The 15,609-nt window shown below is 39.0% G+C and overlaps 1 protein-coding gene across 1 annotated transcript; it reads right to left on the bottom strand.

Moving 5' to 3' along the window:
- Positions 1-2,326: 2,326 nt before the first annotated feature.
- nptna (neuroplastin a) lies at positions 2,327-15,564 on the bottom strand. Its single transcript, XM_042411168.1, has 8 exons — positions 15,280-15,564; positions 7,464-7,638; positions 7,221-7,315; positions 6,324-6,457; positions 5,434-5,707; positions 3,651-3,672; positions 2,604-2,679; positions 2,327-2,432 (listed from the first exon to the last, which is right to left on the bottom strand). The coding sequence occupies exons 1-7, from the start codon at positions 15,368-15,370 to the stop codon at positions 2,619-2,621; spliced, it is 852 nt and encodes a 283-aa protein (XP_042267102.1). The 5' UTR covers positions 15,371-15,564; the 3' UTR covers positions 2,327-2,432; positions 2,604-2,618.
- Positions 15,565-15,609: the final 45 nt, after the last annotated feature.

The raw sequence follows: 15,609 nt of genomic DNA on the forward strand, positions 1-15,609 counted from the left end.
TTTTACAACTAGTCCATCAGATGGGTTTGACCTTCACTTCCTGCGTAGGAGATTAATCCACACAGACAGAACTACAAATCATTTTTGTCAAAAGTTGTGTTCTCTCTTTCCAGCGGTTTGCTTTTTTCAGGGTTCACAAAGTCACAGATGTCTCTTTGCTCTAAAAAGGGACAGTTTTCATTACTGTTTGAATCCCGCTGACATATTAATCTAGGACATGACATTACACTGTGGGGAATCGAGTCCAAACAATTAACAGACCCGTTTGAAAGGCATTAACACACAATATTTCATTATTCTCTAGCTGGTAATTATAACCGTAAAGTTGTAGAAATATTACCCGGGAGCGAGACCTGGACACTGGTGCTACCAGCCAGCAGGCATAATAAAACAGCTCCCCCCTCTGCTGGACTGGTGCAACTTTTTTTTGCTGATATTTTCCACTTTATGTGTTGACTGTGCTGCCCACTGCTGTTCAAGAACTACACAAAGAATGTGTAAAGTGGTTATTAAGTGTCTGTGTAAAATCATAAAATGGCTAAAATTACTGTTAAAATGACACAGTCAGTGAGTAATAGTGCCGTCACTGCTTGGTACAGAGAGTTTAAAAATAATATACCTTGCAAATGGAAATGGATCAGCTGCCAGCACAACACTGGGCTCCATTTGCAGATGACACCTGCACTAAAAATCACACACAGCAGCCAATAAATGTGCTGATTATTTGTATATTTGTTCGCCACCCCTTTTATGGACATTTGGACTTTTCACCTCCACTTATTTATAATCCTGACCGGAAAATACAGCTGCATCCCTGTAATATCATCCAGGGTACTTTCACTGTCACTTATTTCCCATAATTTCATATCCAATTCGGATATCCAATAGTGGAAAGAAAAAGTGGGTAGAGAAAAAAACCTTTCAATGCTTGAATCTATTGATGCTCTTCAACTGAAAGGTCTGGCCTTAGAGTATTTTATTCTTAATAAATTAGTAGTTTATTTGACATAGGCAATGCTCATTGATCAACAACAAAAACAAACAGGAAATGACCCAGAGTTAGCCAAGAAGACAAACTTTTATCTGTTGTCCCAGACCAAATGCTAAAAAGAAACCCCCAAAACTAGAACAAAATGACAAATCAAGTGTGTATTGCACTTCTTTGGATGCAGATCATATAAATCTGAGTCTTAACTGATGTTTTCCATTTGCCAGTGTGAGATTTTTATGGACCAAGTGCAGATTTTGAATCAAGGCCTTCTGCATTCCTCTAGTGTGAACTTTATCTTCATGGTCCACCTGTCTATTGCAACACAATCAAAATCTCACTAGATGGCGCTGTTCTCTGTAAGCTCTTATTTTTCTGCATTTCAACAGGATGGCATGTGTGCAGCATTTAATGTGTTTTGCAAAGAAATCAGCTCAACAGACACAATTTCTTTTTGAGATATTTATTCTTAAAAATGACTCTGGGATCTTGGAATTGCTTCACATGTGTCAGTCCTGACGTGGGCCTTTTTTCGCCGTCTCCCACGTCAGCTGTAGAGAACTCATGCAGCTGTATAGTATGCCATCAACGCTCTACCGTGATCCTACTAGTTTAAAGCTTTGTCACAGAGAAATCAAAAGCTGCAATGGTTTTCAATATATTGATATGGATAATAATTGCATAGGATAATAGCCATGCTGTACAATACACATAATTATAAAACAATATGTTAGAATGATTAGTACAGATTTCCTAAAGTAGGTTTATACAGTTTTTCATTATTCTCAACATTTAAGTGCATCATATAATATGAATAATCTTTATATTTGATGGTGATCTGATACATATTGTTATAGTGATTTAATACATACAGTACATACATACAGTAAACCTTAACCAAATTTAGAGGGACATTGCAAAGCCCTTAAAATGTAATAGATATTATCTGATAAAATGATAAAACTTAGAAAACGGTATGCAGCAGAATGATAAAACTGTACACAACTGTCATACCAGATTATGGTGGCGTTTTCTTTTACATTGCCGAGTTTTGTTTTTCCTCTAAAACACACAGTACAGATTATCTACATGAAGCCACTCTCAGAGAAAAGAACCAAAGAAAGCCATTTCTGTATCAAACAGAAGGTCAACATCTTGCATGCATTACTGTAGAAGTAGTAAAAATGTCAAATTATTGGATTAGAGGTGGAAAAAAAATCATAAAACGTCAACAATTGCATGCAGCAACAATGGTTATAATGTTAACAATTCAATAATGATTTGAATATCTCCTGACCTCGCTCCCTCATACAATAAAATCATAAGGCATGCCTCATATAACTCCTCCACAACCATACTTTTAATGGCAGATAAATCCTATTAACAACTGGTATGGATTCCATTCTTGTTTACCTTCATATGGTCAATACATGTGTAACGTAACCTGCAAATAAAAATGAAAATGCAACTCATTAGCCCAGTTTGACTGTAGTGTTATTTTGGTTGACAAGAGTTTCAAGTGGTAATTTCATATAGTGGATTTGTTGCCACAGGCATGTAATACATATTTATCATCAGGCTGACAATTTCTTCCTTTTAATAATTCAATACTTACTCAGCAGACAGCTGCTCAGTTTGTGTTCCTCTGGCGGAGGTTCTTGTCTTTGTGGTTGTTGGTTGAATTAGTTTTCCTTTAGCAGGGAATAAACAACATAGTCAGTTCTCACCTCAGATAACAGTACACTATAGTGCTGAAACTGTAAGTCATTGATAAATTGATTGACTGAAAGTGTTCAATTCCAATTCTAATAACTGTTCAATCACTGTTGTCATTTATCAAATAAAAACATCAACAGTTTGCCTTTTGTCTGCTTAATGACATTATAAATTGGATGCTTTTGTCTGCTGATCGGAATAATGAACCAATTTTAAGCCTTTTTTGGGGCTTGGACAATTTTTTGACATTTTATAGGCTAAATACTATTATATACACTCATATCAGGAAAAGAAACTGTGGCTAGACTACAAGCGGAACTCCACTGATCTTGATGTGGTGTCTTTTGTGGCTTTGAAGGGAGTTTTGTAAAGTCTTTTGACAGAAAGCTAGGTGTGAAGAGTTTGAAAGATGTGGTTGTTCACCAGGCAGGGAGGGTTTGATGAAAGATGTTATTGAGTTGCACTATGGGAAATGTAGCAAATGGTGCTTTTGGTTATTGGCCAATACTAGGGACTTTATAGAAATGCAATACTAAATCACTAGAATACCACTTCAATCAGTGATGAAAGTAACACTTAGTTGCAGCTCTACTGAACACTAAACAGCTGATCACATGAACACAAACTGAAGGAAGAGAAGTATACCAGATCTGAGTATTTTAGCATTATTTTTAACCTACAATCTTAGTGCATCATGGGTGAGGCTTCTCTACTCAGGACACTTCAGATTTTATTTATTTTTGGTTTATTTTCTTATGATTTATTTGAATGCTGCAAAGCACAGCCACATGATGCCCCAAGCTATTTGTGCCCCAGATTTGGGGTATACTATACACTGAGCTCTAAAGACAGTCAAGAGAAAATAACATGATGACAAACTACAACAGAACACACATTACCAAGCTAAACAGAGCTATGGTGGCGAAGGTAAAATGTTTATACTTACACTGGTCCTGCTTGGTCATCATCTGAGGCAACAAGGGAAAATATGGAGAAATTGAGGACCAAAAAGTAAAAGAATCGCAAGGAAGTTGCACACGTTGATGAAATGACAAGATGCTTTTTTTTGGTTTGTTTTTTTACAGAGCAGTAAAAACAGCAACATGTTACAGTAGCTGTGACTGACACATTGTGCTTTTTCTATGTTTTTTCTATGTTTCAGCTGTAGTGTATGTGCAGACTGTGTCATGGAATGAAAACGCAGCCTAGATGAAGAGGAAAAAAAATAGTAAATAACAGGCTTTCATGCCGCAGGAAAACCAGCTCGAGGTCACTCACAAACACACAGAATGCAGTTAAATCCAGCACACAACACCACATGAAAACGCATGAGGAGGTGAGAACAATTACACACAGGCAAAATTTAAATTTTAAAAATACTGTTGTCATGCACAGACAAGCAGTGCTAACAAAGAACATTGGTTCACTTGAAAGCAGCTCCATCAATGTCAGCCCTCTATTGTAGGTAATAATTAACTGTAGCGGTGTGAAACAGTGACAGTATAAATGACTGATAAACAATAAAATACTTTCAGTTCCTTAGTGACTCGCATGCCATTTCAATGCTGCAGTAATCATGAGTTAGATGCAATAATAAGGAGTTATTGTTGATAATAAATAAAATGGTAAAAACTGAACTCGACACTAATGTTCAACACAGAGCAACTCAACAGAACTGTGTACTGTGCTGTGAACTTGAAGAAGACGAAGCTGGATGCTTATTGAAATTCATGAGGCATGCAAAGTCTCACACTTACCACAAACACGGTTTAGGTTATGCAATTTGGGGAAAGGGGAGGATGGGAGATATTACAATAATCTGTTAAAATATTCAACAGCCAAAGCTGACCTAATTTAAAGAAATGCAAGTAAAATATGAATTATTAACATTTCATACAAGGATTCTGATGTATGATTCATTTTGTACTGCTACTAAAACAGTGGAGATTGTCAAGGTGACTTAAACACTCTCATTTCTGACCATTAATAAACCGTAATGATAATATATTCTTATACGGTGACTGTCAGTGAGAGTCACTGACAGCTCTGAGCTGTCATTCATTCGCTGCATGTTGCATATAATCAGCATGTGACAACATCAAAATTCTGTTTGAGAGGAAAAGGTCACCAAAATACCAATAATGCATAATTTATGATATAGCTCGACTTTTGAAAATGAAGTACTCAGTAGTATTAGAAAATCCCAGATGGCATACGCAGGTTATATTGCTAAATGATGTGTCTTGTGGTTAAGCTTGCAGCAGCTTGGGAACAGGACAAGGTCCCTGGAAACCCATTAATAATTGAAACTGTCCACCTCCGCAACACTGCAGTATCATATTTCTCATGAATATTAAATGCATGAAATTGTCCTGACAAGGTGCGACCTCCTGCAACAGTGTCTGTCTATTGGGTCAACCTCGCCAGACTGAATTATTGAATGCAGGCAGAGCACAGTGTCAGGTAACTGTGTTGGTGTCTGCGGCAAAGGAATGACTTTAGCAGACACTGTACAGAAAGTGTGCCCCCTTTCACAGTCGCCTAATTGTCCGACACTGCACTCTCTCCGGGCTTTGGATGGAAAAAGAATTTGCACAAAATTATCTGGAGAGATCCATGTCAACACTAAACAATAATACCAGTTTCTCCACAGTTATATTTAAAACAGTGTAATAATAAATAGACTTGAAGTATCAGATGAGCTCTAAGCAGCACCACTGGTGACTCACCGTCTTGTAAATCCTCTGGCTTCTTACGCTTCTCATAAACGACAATGATGATGACCAGGATGATGATCTCAGCCAAAACCCCCAGAAGAGGCCATAAGGGGGCGAGGTGACTGCGAACCCTCAGCACAGACTTCTCGTCGCGGCTGCCGATCATGTTGGTGGCGTTGCATTGGTACTCGCCTGGATCTAAACTAATGTCCAGGTTGATAATGTGGAGCTCAGTGTAGTTGTCTCTGCTGCTGATGAAGAAGCGACCGGATGAGTTGTCGATTTCCTATCAAGAGAGAAGACAGAAATCACAAAATACTGTCGAGTGAGTGTCACAGAGAGCTAACTATGTGTAAACTGATGCTGGCTGGCTTCTCAAACAATACTGCATGCTGCATTACAGAAATGAGATTATGCGTAGCACAGGAATGATTTTCCATGTAATGTAATGGTGCAGTCATTCGCTCATGACCTCAAATATTTAGGTAACTCTGTGTATGCTATTGTAAAGAATTCTTGAAACAAGCAGATAAAAACATATACTGTCAGTGACACTGTGATACAGTGTGGAAAATAACCTGTTGTTGTGTCACAATACTTCAAACCTACCAGTGAGCAATTAATGAAACATTACAGGAGGAGGATGAACTCTTTGACCAAGTAATAGATGTTTACATGCCACAATGTCAAGCCTTTTTATGCTGTTTCTTATAATAAGAGTATAATCCTAATTTATGTTTACTTTCGTCAACACAAACCAGGTTACTTGAATAACCAGGTTGACATTAAGTGTAAATGTGCAGTACAATAGTACAATAAAACAAACTGCAGCTCCTGTGAATTTCACAAACTTTTCACATTTACAGAAATGTAACAGTATCATATGTATTCATGTAACATACCCTATTGATGCCGTTGTCAATCTTGCGCCAGGTCCAGACAGGGTGAGGATAGCCCACAGACTTACAGTAGAGTAAAGCACGCTGGCCCTCATTCCTATTCTCACTACGCTTGTGGCCTGTAATCTCAGGAGCAGCTAAAAGAAGAAAGATATCAAACACCTGTTGTTATGGGTTTTTAATGATAATAATCATGATTATCATTATCAGTATTAGGAAGTTAAAAGTAAATATAATGTTAAAACAGCTGCATGAAGTAAATAATGTAGCAAACATGCAGTAAAGAAATACAAAAGACGAAAACTTGCAATAAACATTCAAATAGACTGCTACTAATCCACTAGATAAAGTTAAATCTTTAGCTGTGATCAGACTTCTTGTGAATGGAACAACCAGGAAGATGAAAAGTAAAATTTGAACATTCAAATGTTCCATTCAAAACATTTCATCTGGTCTGAAAAATGTTAACTATAATGTTACTATATGTTAAACTGTCTGTGTTAGTCTATACAGCATTTTAAATGTGCCTGATTGTATGAATCAAGATGAATAGAAATGCCCCATAAAATAAAAGCAAACCCTCCTCAAATCCAATTTGCCTCCATCGCGATGCGTGTGTGACAGCAGAAAGGCCGCGACCAGATTTTACCGTTGAGACATAATCCCTTGCCATCAGACAAACAACACACCATCTGCTGCCACTGAGCTGGGCATTGGTTAGATGGAGGTGTCAAGGGCGCCGGCTGCCCCTGAGCAGCCAACAGAGCCGTTTGAAATAACAGGTCCTCACATGACAGGGCTGCTACTGCTCAAGGCCACTCAAGCCATTTTTACTGGTGACATCTCTAATGTGGCCTTGAAACTGACAAAGATGCCGGCAGCTCACAAATCAACACCTACCTTTAACTTCGATGGTGGCGTTGGCTGAAGGACCCGTCTCGAAGGTGTAGACACACATGTACAGTCCAGCGTCGTCTCCTCTTGGTTTGAACAGCCTGCAGAGCAGAAACACACCTCACGTAAACCCATGCCAGGCCACTAAATCCTGTGTTTAGCACGCACATACACACACACACACACACACACACACACACACACACATACACTCACAAAAGTTGCATAAGGTTTTGCTGTGACTCCTACTTGTACTCAGTGTTCATATCTTGGCTGCGTGTGTCTGGGATCTCCTCCCCATTCTTCATCCAGTAGCTCTCATCGTGGGGACTGTGGGAGCTGGTCAGGTTGCACTGCAGTGTGAAAGGGGGACTGTGGCCTTCCAAAGGAAGTGTGGTGTGTTCAGAGGCAATGATTGACGGCTCTGTAAGAAAGACACAGATTAGCTACGACAGAAGTGATCCATGAAGGTGAGGGCGTGTTGAAAAATGTGAACAACACACAAAAGTTCAGACAAACACCATGTTCACACCACTGTATACGCTACAGAGCACCAATGGAGCCAAATGGGAGCAGTTATTTCGGGCATCCAGTATTTCTGATGTAAAGTTCCTTTTAATTCCCTTCATTATTAAGTGACTGGGAACTTGGAGTACTTCCAAAGCTTAGATGGACATAAAACTCTACTGGTTGAATTACCTGTACACGAGATGACAAACTGCATTAGAAAATATCTGGTTCTTTGTAAAAAAGTTAACAAAAAAAGGTACAAAGGCTGTGTACATAAGAATGGAAGTAGAGAAGTTAACTACAACTCCCAAGGTGCATTTCATAAGATCAATTCCTTCAAGGAAACTGATAATACAACCTGCAGTTTAAATGAATTCACTGTTGGATTATGGGTAAACTTTGGATGAATTTGTCAACTTTGGCACCTGTTTCTGTACAGAATACAACTGAAATGCAGATATTTCCATTACAGGACTTGTCAATTTTTTTTTAGCACCTTTCTCATGAAGCACATTCATGTTGATGCACAAGAAATTCACTTATGCTAAAATAAACTCAAGGAAGTCTACAAATAGCCTACTGAATGGATTTATCTTGAAATCTACAAGAATGTGCAGCTAAGCCACCCACAAGTGAATCAGCTTCTACAAAACAAGTCTTCCAGTGAGGAGCCAGTGAGGCTGGCACTAGTCAAGGTCCATCCAACAACTATCTTAGCTATAATTTAGAGCTGGAATTAAATAGCTCTGAAGGAAAAAATAAAACACAGAAACTCACATACTCTACAATTAAATGCATTTGTATTTGGATGAAGTGGAACCTGTAGAAAATCCTCGCTTGGATTAGCTTTTAAACAATTAATTGGAGTGTTTGTATTCTGCTTAATCCTGATAATCTACATCTTGTTTGTACATGTAGACAATGGTGAACAGCTCAATCTGAGTATTCACATCCTGAAACATTTATTTGGTCAACACACATATATGGTTTGATATCCATTGAAATGTTTTGACACTAATGCCGATACAATACCTGAGTCTCATTATATCTTCAGTTGTTTTTCTACAAACTCTTTTTTATACTTCAAAAAGAAGCCAAACCTTTCAAATATTAAATTTCATTCGACAAGCCGCTGCACAAGAATTTTGCATGAATAAAAAAAGTTGTCTAAAGTTGGAACTTTCTGATCAAAGAAAAAGTAAACAAGATTACGAATATGACCAGACATCTGATGGCAGCTTTTGCTACTTTTTGATACAGAAAAATGTTTGGACATGACCTGTGCATTTCAGATTCAGAATAGTTTGTGGGAAAACACAAACCTCTTGCATCATAAGAAGTGAACTTTGGAGAAAAGCATAACATACTGATTGTTTGCTGCAGGTGGGTAAGAAACAAACATTATTTATGAGAGTCAGAAATAAGATGTGCTATGACTGTAAAAATATCAAAGTCACACCCAGTGGTGGAAAGTAACTAAGAACATTTACTCAAGTACTGTACTTAAGTACAATTTTGAGGTACCTGTACTTTGAGTATTTCCATTTGATGCTACTTTATACTTCCACTTCACTACATTTCAGAGGGAAATGTTGTACTTTTACTCAACTACATTTTTTGACAGCTTTAGTTACTTTTCAGATGAAGATTTGACAAAATGGATAATATAACAAGCTTTTAAAATACAACACATTGTTAAAGATGAAATCAGTGGTTTCCAACCTTTTTGGTTTTTGATGTCTTACAAAAAGCAGTGTGTAGTCAGAGTCACATTTCAGATGTCTATGAATTGTTAAAGGTTCCACCAAATAGTGATTTTTCCCTCTAAACTTCTCACATGGTTTAATTTCAATAATTGTTAAAATGATTCAATATTTCACCAAAAATCAAAGATTAGAGAAAAAGTTCAAAAACTGAAAACAGATTTGTGTCTCAGAACTTTGTTTTTCTTCTTTCCTCTCCCGTTAATCATCTCACGACCCCTCAGATTTATCTTGTGACCCTTTAGAGGGGCCTGATCCCTAAGGTGGGAACCACTGGACTAAACTATCTAACTGTATGTAAAGTAGTTGAAACTAGCTCCACCTCCAGCAGCTACAGCAGTAACATGCAGCTTACACACTGATGCTTCAGTATCAATAATCTAATGATGTCATATATTATAATATATCAGTCTGAGGGATGGAACACTGTTTAAACTACATTTTGTTGCTAATACTTGTGTACTTTTACTTAAGTAGGATTTTTCATGCAGAACTTTTACTTGTAAAGGAGTATTTTTACATTGTTGTATTGGTACTTTTACTTAAGTAAAGGTTCTGAATACTTATTGCATCACTGGTCACGCCAAATATTGGATATTGTTGTATAAGTGCAGTCAATCATTTTAAAACACAGAAATAAAACAGGTAACAACAACAATACAAAAAAAGTGAAATAGAATATAATGCCATTAAATTCAAGGAAATGAAAGGATGAAAGCTAAAAAGGGGGAAAAAAATTAAGCATAGAGGAGCTGAAGGAAATTGGGCTCTACAGGGGTGTAGACTGAAGGACGTACGAGGGATGAGGATGATTCAAAATACTACTCAACTCTGCCTGAAAAAGAACAGAAACACAAGTTGGTGGTGTAGTTCTTCTTTTTTCAGCTCTGTAAAGGAGGATGGCACCTACGGAGGAATCTAGTGGTCCTCTGGAGAGGTTTGAGGGAAGCTGAATCACACAGGAACTGTTAAATATGGCTGCTACCAGGGGAGGGGGTGTTTCCTCTACACTGACCACTCACTCTGCAGCACCATTATAGTGGCCTGAGCACGGATCCAGGTGGTGGCAGGATTTTGGTGCAGGTCGTTACGTCGCGGGTCATTGCTGGCTCTGCACTCGTAGGTCCCAACATCTTCCAGCGTTAGATGTGAGACACCCAACACGCTCACTGCGTTGGCACCATAGGCCGTGCCGATGGACACCCGCCGCTTGCGGGCGCCGTCCCACAGCTGCCTGAAGGAATCGGCTCGGTTGATCTCGGAGTACCACCACTGGATTTCTGGGGTGGGGTTACCCACTACGTCACAGTACAGCTCAAAGGTGTCGCCCGTGAGCTTAGTCTCAGAAAGAGGGGATTTCACAAAGCCCGCTGGTGGTGGTGGTGGTGGTTTAGAGGGGGCAGCATGTCCAAAAAGAGGAAAGCAAGTGAGGGATGTAAAGGCAAGAAAAAATCACAGGGAAAATTAAAAGGGAATCAGAAAGGAAAAGACAAAAAGAACAAACTGTGAAATAATCAAAAAGACAAAAACAGACAAATTAAATTAAAGTGAAACAAAGGTTGATTAAAGTTAAAAAAAAAGAGTAGAAATGTAAAACAGACAACATCAAATGGGTTTATGTTGCAATAATGTCAAACAGAAAACCGTGACATCAACAGCAAACTGCCAGGAACAGTCACATCAACATTTTCAGTATAGAAGATGACCTCAGATCTGCCTGAGCCATTATTACTGCTATTCCTGGGCAGCTTTAATTCAATTCTGCTGGGACGTCCCTGCAAGGCTGCTCTCACTTGGTTTTGTTCTATTAATGACATCATATAAATTTGAGCCTGACTCGCACAGCGCTCACATCCTAAAGTCCTCCAAGTGACCTTGTAATTTTCACTGCATCTTATCTGTATAATGAAAACATCATTAGTGCTCAGAAAAGCTTGTTTATATATGATTATTCAATAATGGAGAGCAGACACCAGGCAAAGTGTACTGTTAATTTCACTGGATTGAAATGTCTCTCTCTCAGAAGTAAGTGAAACAACTGATCATGGCTGCACAGAAAGGAGGAGGAGGAGGAGGAGGAGGAGGAGGAGGAGGACGGGGGGCTGTAGTCATAAGCTTGGTCTATAGGCGCAACAGAGAGTACATGAGATTGAGAGGAGATTTATAGAAGCTGCAGCTCTATAGTCTCTGGGGAGCGCGTAGGCGCATGGTGATAGACCCCCTCCGTTTCCATAGAAGCACTCTACGGCAACAAAGCAGGAAGAGGAAGAGACAGCCAACCAGACCAGGCAGATCATCACTAGACAGACAATTACACTTTTTTTTTTTTGTCAAACTGACCCACTACTGAATCACTATACTGTAGGTACATATAGATTCCTTCATATAAGTACCAGTACATAACATGGCTGTAAACTAAATCCAGCACCTCAGCTCTTAACATAGAATTGCTGAGCGACAGATCCTACCACCTCAGACGTGTCTAGATATGTCAAAAGTGCTGAAGCAGTAGCACTGTCCCTGCACACCACTGTACTGTTTCTGTCTGAATGATGTCGCTCGTGTCACAGTGATATGAGTTTAGTTTTGGCATGTGGTTAGGCCTGTCAAGGTTTTATGATCATGATTTTGAGATCATTCTGATTTACCTAAAGTTATCTGAATATTCTTGATCTGTGGATGTATAGAGCTGCAACTGACAACTATTTTCATTATCGATTGACAACTGATTTTTATTTATAGTCTCTAAAAAGCCAGGAGATAGTCAGAAATGTCCGTCACAATCTCCCAAAGCCTAAGGTGACATCTTCCAATGATCTGATTTGTCTGACCAACAGTCAAAAATTCAAAAATAATCTGTTACCAAGGAAATAAAAACAGAAAAAAAGCAGCAAAACGTAACATTTGAGAAGCTGAATGAAAAGACAGTTTGGAGTTTGAGCTTGATAAATAACTGACGATAAATTGAAAGTAGAAAATAGCTGGCAATTAATTTTCTGTCGAGCCACTAATCGACCAATTGTTTCAGCTCTGAAAACGTGACTTCACAGCTTTAGTGTTATCTTCATACAAGAGCCTTTTACAGTCACACACTCTGTATTTAGCAACATAGAAAGCTCGATATCATACGGTTGTATATTACTGTACTTCTTTCTAATCACACACTGTGGTGTGTCAATGAGGACCAATCAAAATCTGCCTTTCAGCTGCATAGGCATGTAGTGGCTGTAGACTAAAAAGGAGTTGTTTGTTTTGTTTTTTTAATGGTGCTTAAACCAGAAAATACAAAACATATTAATGACCTTATCACTCTACTTTTTATTATTATTATTCAAGACTGACTTGAAGACTTGAAGTTTAAACTGATGCTAATTTCTGGTTCACTGCTCAAAACCACAAATCTAACCGCACAATGTGACAACAGATGCCATGGACCAGAATAGTCATGACTCCTTCCATGCAGATATTTTCCCGTATCTACAAACATACTGAGGAATCTATTTTAACCAGTGTAATATTACATTATTCTGGCTACTGTCCCAGTTCATGTACCAAAAGTGTTGCACCACATATCAGGTAGCTAATTAGATGCTGAATGAATATTCTATCAGAGCAGAAATGAGTCCTGATGGACAGGGACAGCTGCATAACAGGAGAAAAGAGACAGAAAGCATATTTTGATATGCTGGTCAGTATTATTAGATATTGAAATTGTTTTAAGATGTTAATATTGAGAAGGTTTTATCTTATTTTGATATGTTTTAAAGTGAATTTACTGTAACTTAGCTTGAGTTATGTTTACAGTAAAATCAAAGTAAACATTTGAGGGAGTAAATATCAAATCAAATATCAACCTGAGATTTTAATATTTTGCATCCAGAATATCAGTGAGCACAAGAAACAGCTGAACTATAATGAAAGTCAGTGCAGTAACACTCCTCGGTAGGGATTGCCTTTGATGTTACATATATATTACAATAGATGATAATCTCATTCTCTATGAATGAATAACATCAGTTTACTCTGATGAAACTGAAACATGAACTAACCTCAACTCAAAACCCACATAAGGTCTAACAATGAAAGGTGAATAATTCCTCAGTCTTTAGATAACTAGACTTGAATCCTGGTGATTATCTCAGCATCTCTGTTTATACTTAAATAGGAACCCAACACTGATGCTACCCAACTCTTTTCATTACACTCTATTCATTACTAGAGCACAACCTAATTGTCTGTTTGCATGAATCAGTTCATTAATTGAATCTTCCTTTATGGTGTTTTTTCGTGGCTTCTGTGTGAGAAATTACAAAGAATAGTTTGAATGATACTGTTAAACAGCCTCCTTTTACTTTGGATGAAGCACACACCCTTAGGGAACCTTAGCGAGAACTGCTTCACATGTGAGCAGCCATTAGCAGATACAAATGGCTCCTGCGATGTGGTTGTCTGCTGTGTGCGTTAATACGCCAGACTCAGCTGCCTGGAACTGTACGAAGGATGAAACTAGATACACACTATAGAAACAATAGTTTGGTTTATGTACTGTTCAAGACAGTCTCTAACACCCCCTGGATTTTTGGCAACCAGTGAAGAAGGAAAATGAAAGATTGCACCTTATCTGTCAGATAAAAACCCATTACATTTAACATTTAGCATTCGGAGCTTTATCCACTATCCGCTGATTGAAGAGGAGATGCTGCGAGTGGGTGTGCAGTATAGGAGATGTGCAATGCATTCCTACACATGGTCAACTCCAAGAAAAGGCCTAAGCTGAATAAATTCTCACCTCATTCTCACACAATACAGAGGGATGAAAGCTACACGCCACACTTGCACCTACAAAACACTCAGCTGAGACAGGGTTACACTGCCCTAATCTGTTTGCCATGGATGAGATTTATGAGCAGAGGGTCATTTAGAGAAGTGGAACCGCGGCTGAGAAATCAATGCTATTCTGCAGTGCAGTGCATCTCAGTGAAGAGTTAACAGATTCACTGTTGCAAGAAGACATTAAAGCCATGGGTTCCCAGTGCAGCATCTCTGCTCTAAAAATAGAAGCATGCAGCAAAATGGACTGATGCTATTTACAGAGCTGCACTTCATAAAAAAAAAAAAAAAGAAAAGAAAAAAACACATCTAATTACATACATGTCATGCTCTGTAGCAGGCACCTGGAATATCTCATCCTGCAGGAGATGAGTTAGTGATACACTGCTGGATACTAAATACTGAATTCCTGAGCCATATCTTTGCATATCTGAGCAGACCCAAGCGTGACAGCATGTTGATTATTGTGTTTGAGTGTGTGTTTGTGTGCAGATTTTTTTTTCTTAACTTCAGTGTGACACCATTTCCCTGTCCACCTTTTCCTATTTAGCGAGTTAATGAGCAGAACTTGCCCTTGCTGATTGAACGGCTCATGTTGCGACTTTGTATTCAGCTCCACACTTCAAAGGACATTTTAGGGACATCGCACGGGCCTCCGTGTGGCCCACTTCAGCCTAACCAACACAGATTGTATCCTATTAATGATTTATTGACCCTTCATTTCAAACGCTCCGGTTGCAAAAACAGCTCTTCCTTAGATAGATGTATGTTTCTTTGCGTGTAACGTTAAGGGACAATCTAATGACTCTGCTGGTGGGGATATTCCTAATAACAGAGATTGCGGTTCATTAAAATGCCCCAGAGTCAGAAATAGAGGCGACATCCCTCCCTAAAAACCTGCATTTTCGCTCTGTTACGGGATGCCGTCATGCATTTTCCTATAATGAGATTTAATTTCTCACCGTTCTGGGAAGAGACGGACTGCAGCATCAGCGCTCCAAATATCACCACCGAGAAGGACATGACTGCAGCTCTTCGTTTGCCAGGTATCATCTTCGGAGACGGCGGATGCCGGTAGGCGAGCGCTATGAGGTGACCTGATGGTGCGGTGCGGTGCGCTGCGATGTCGCCGAGGGTCGCACCTCCAGACACTCCAGTCGTGTCACGCAGGGAGGGAAGTGTCGCTAGGTAGACTAGCGGGAGCCCACAGTGCTGCTGCTGGCTGGCTACCTGTGCAGCTCTCTGCCGTCAACCCGGTGCATCAAGGGAACCACCTTTTTTTTTAACCACCC

This window comes from Thunnus maccoyii, chromosome 5, assembly GCF_910596095.1.
Source record: "Thunnus maccoyii chromosome 5, fThuMac1.1, whole genome shotgun sequence".
Lineage (NCBI taxonomy): Eukaryota > Metazoa > Chordata > Actinopteri > Scombriformes > Scombridae > Thunnus > Thunnus maccoyii.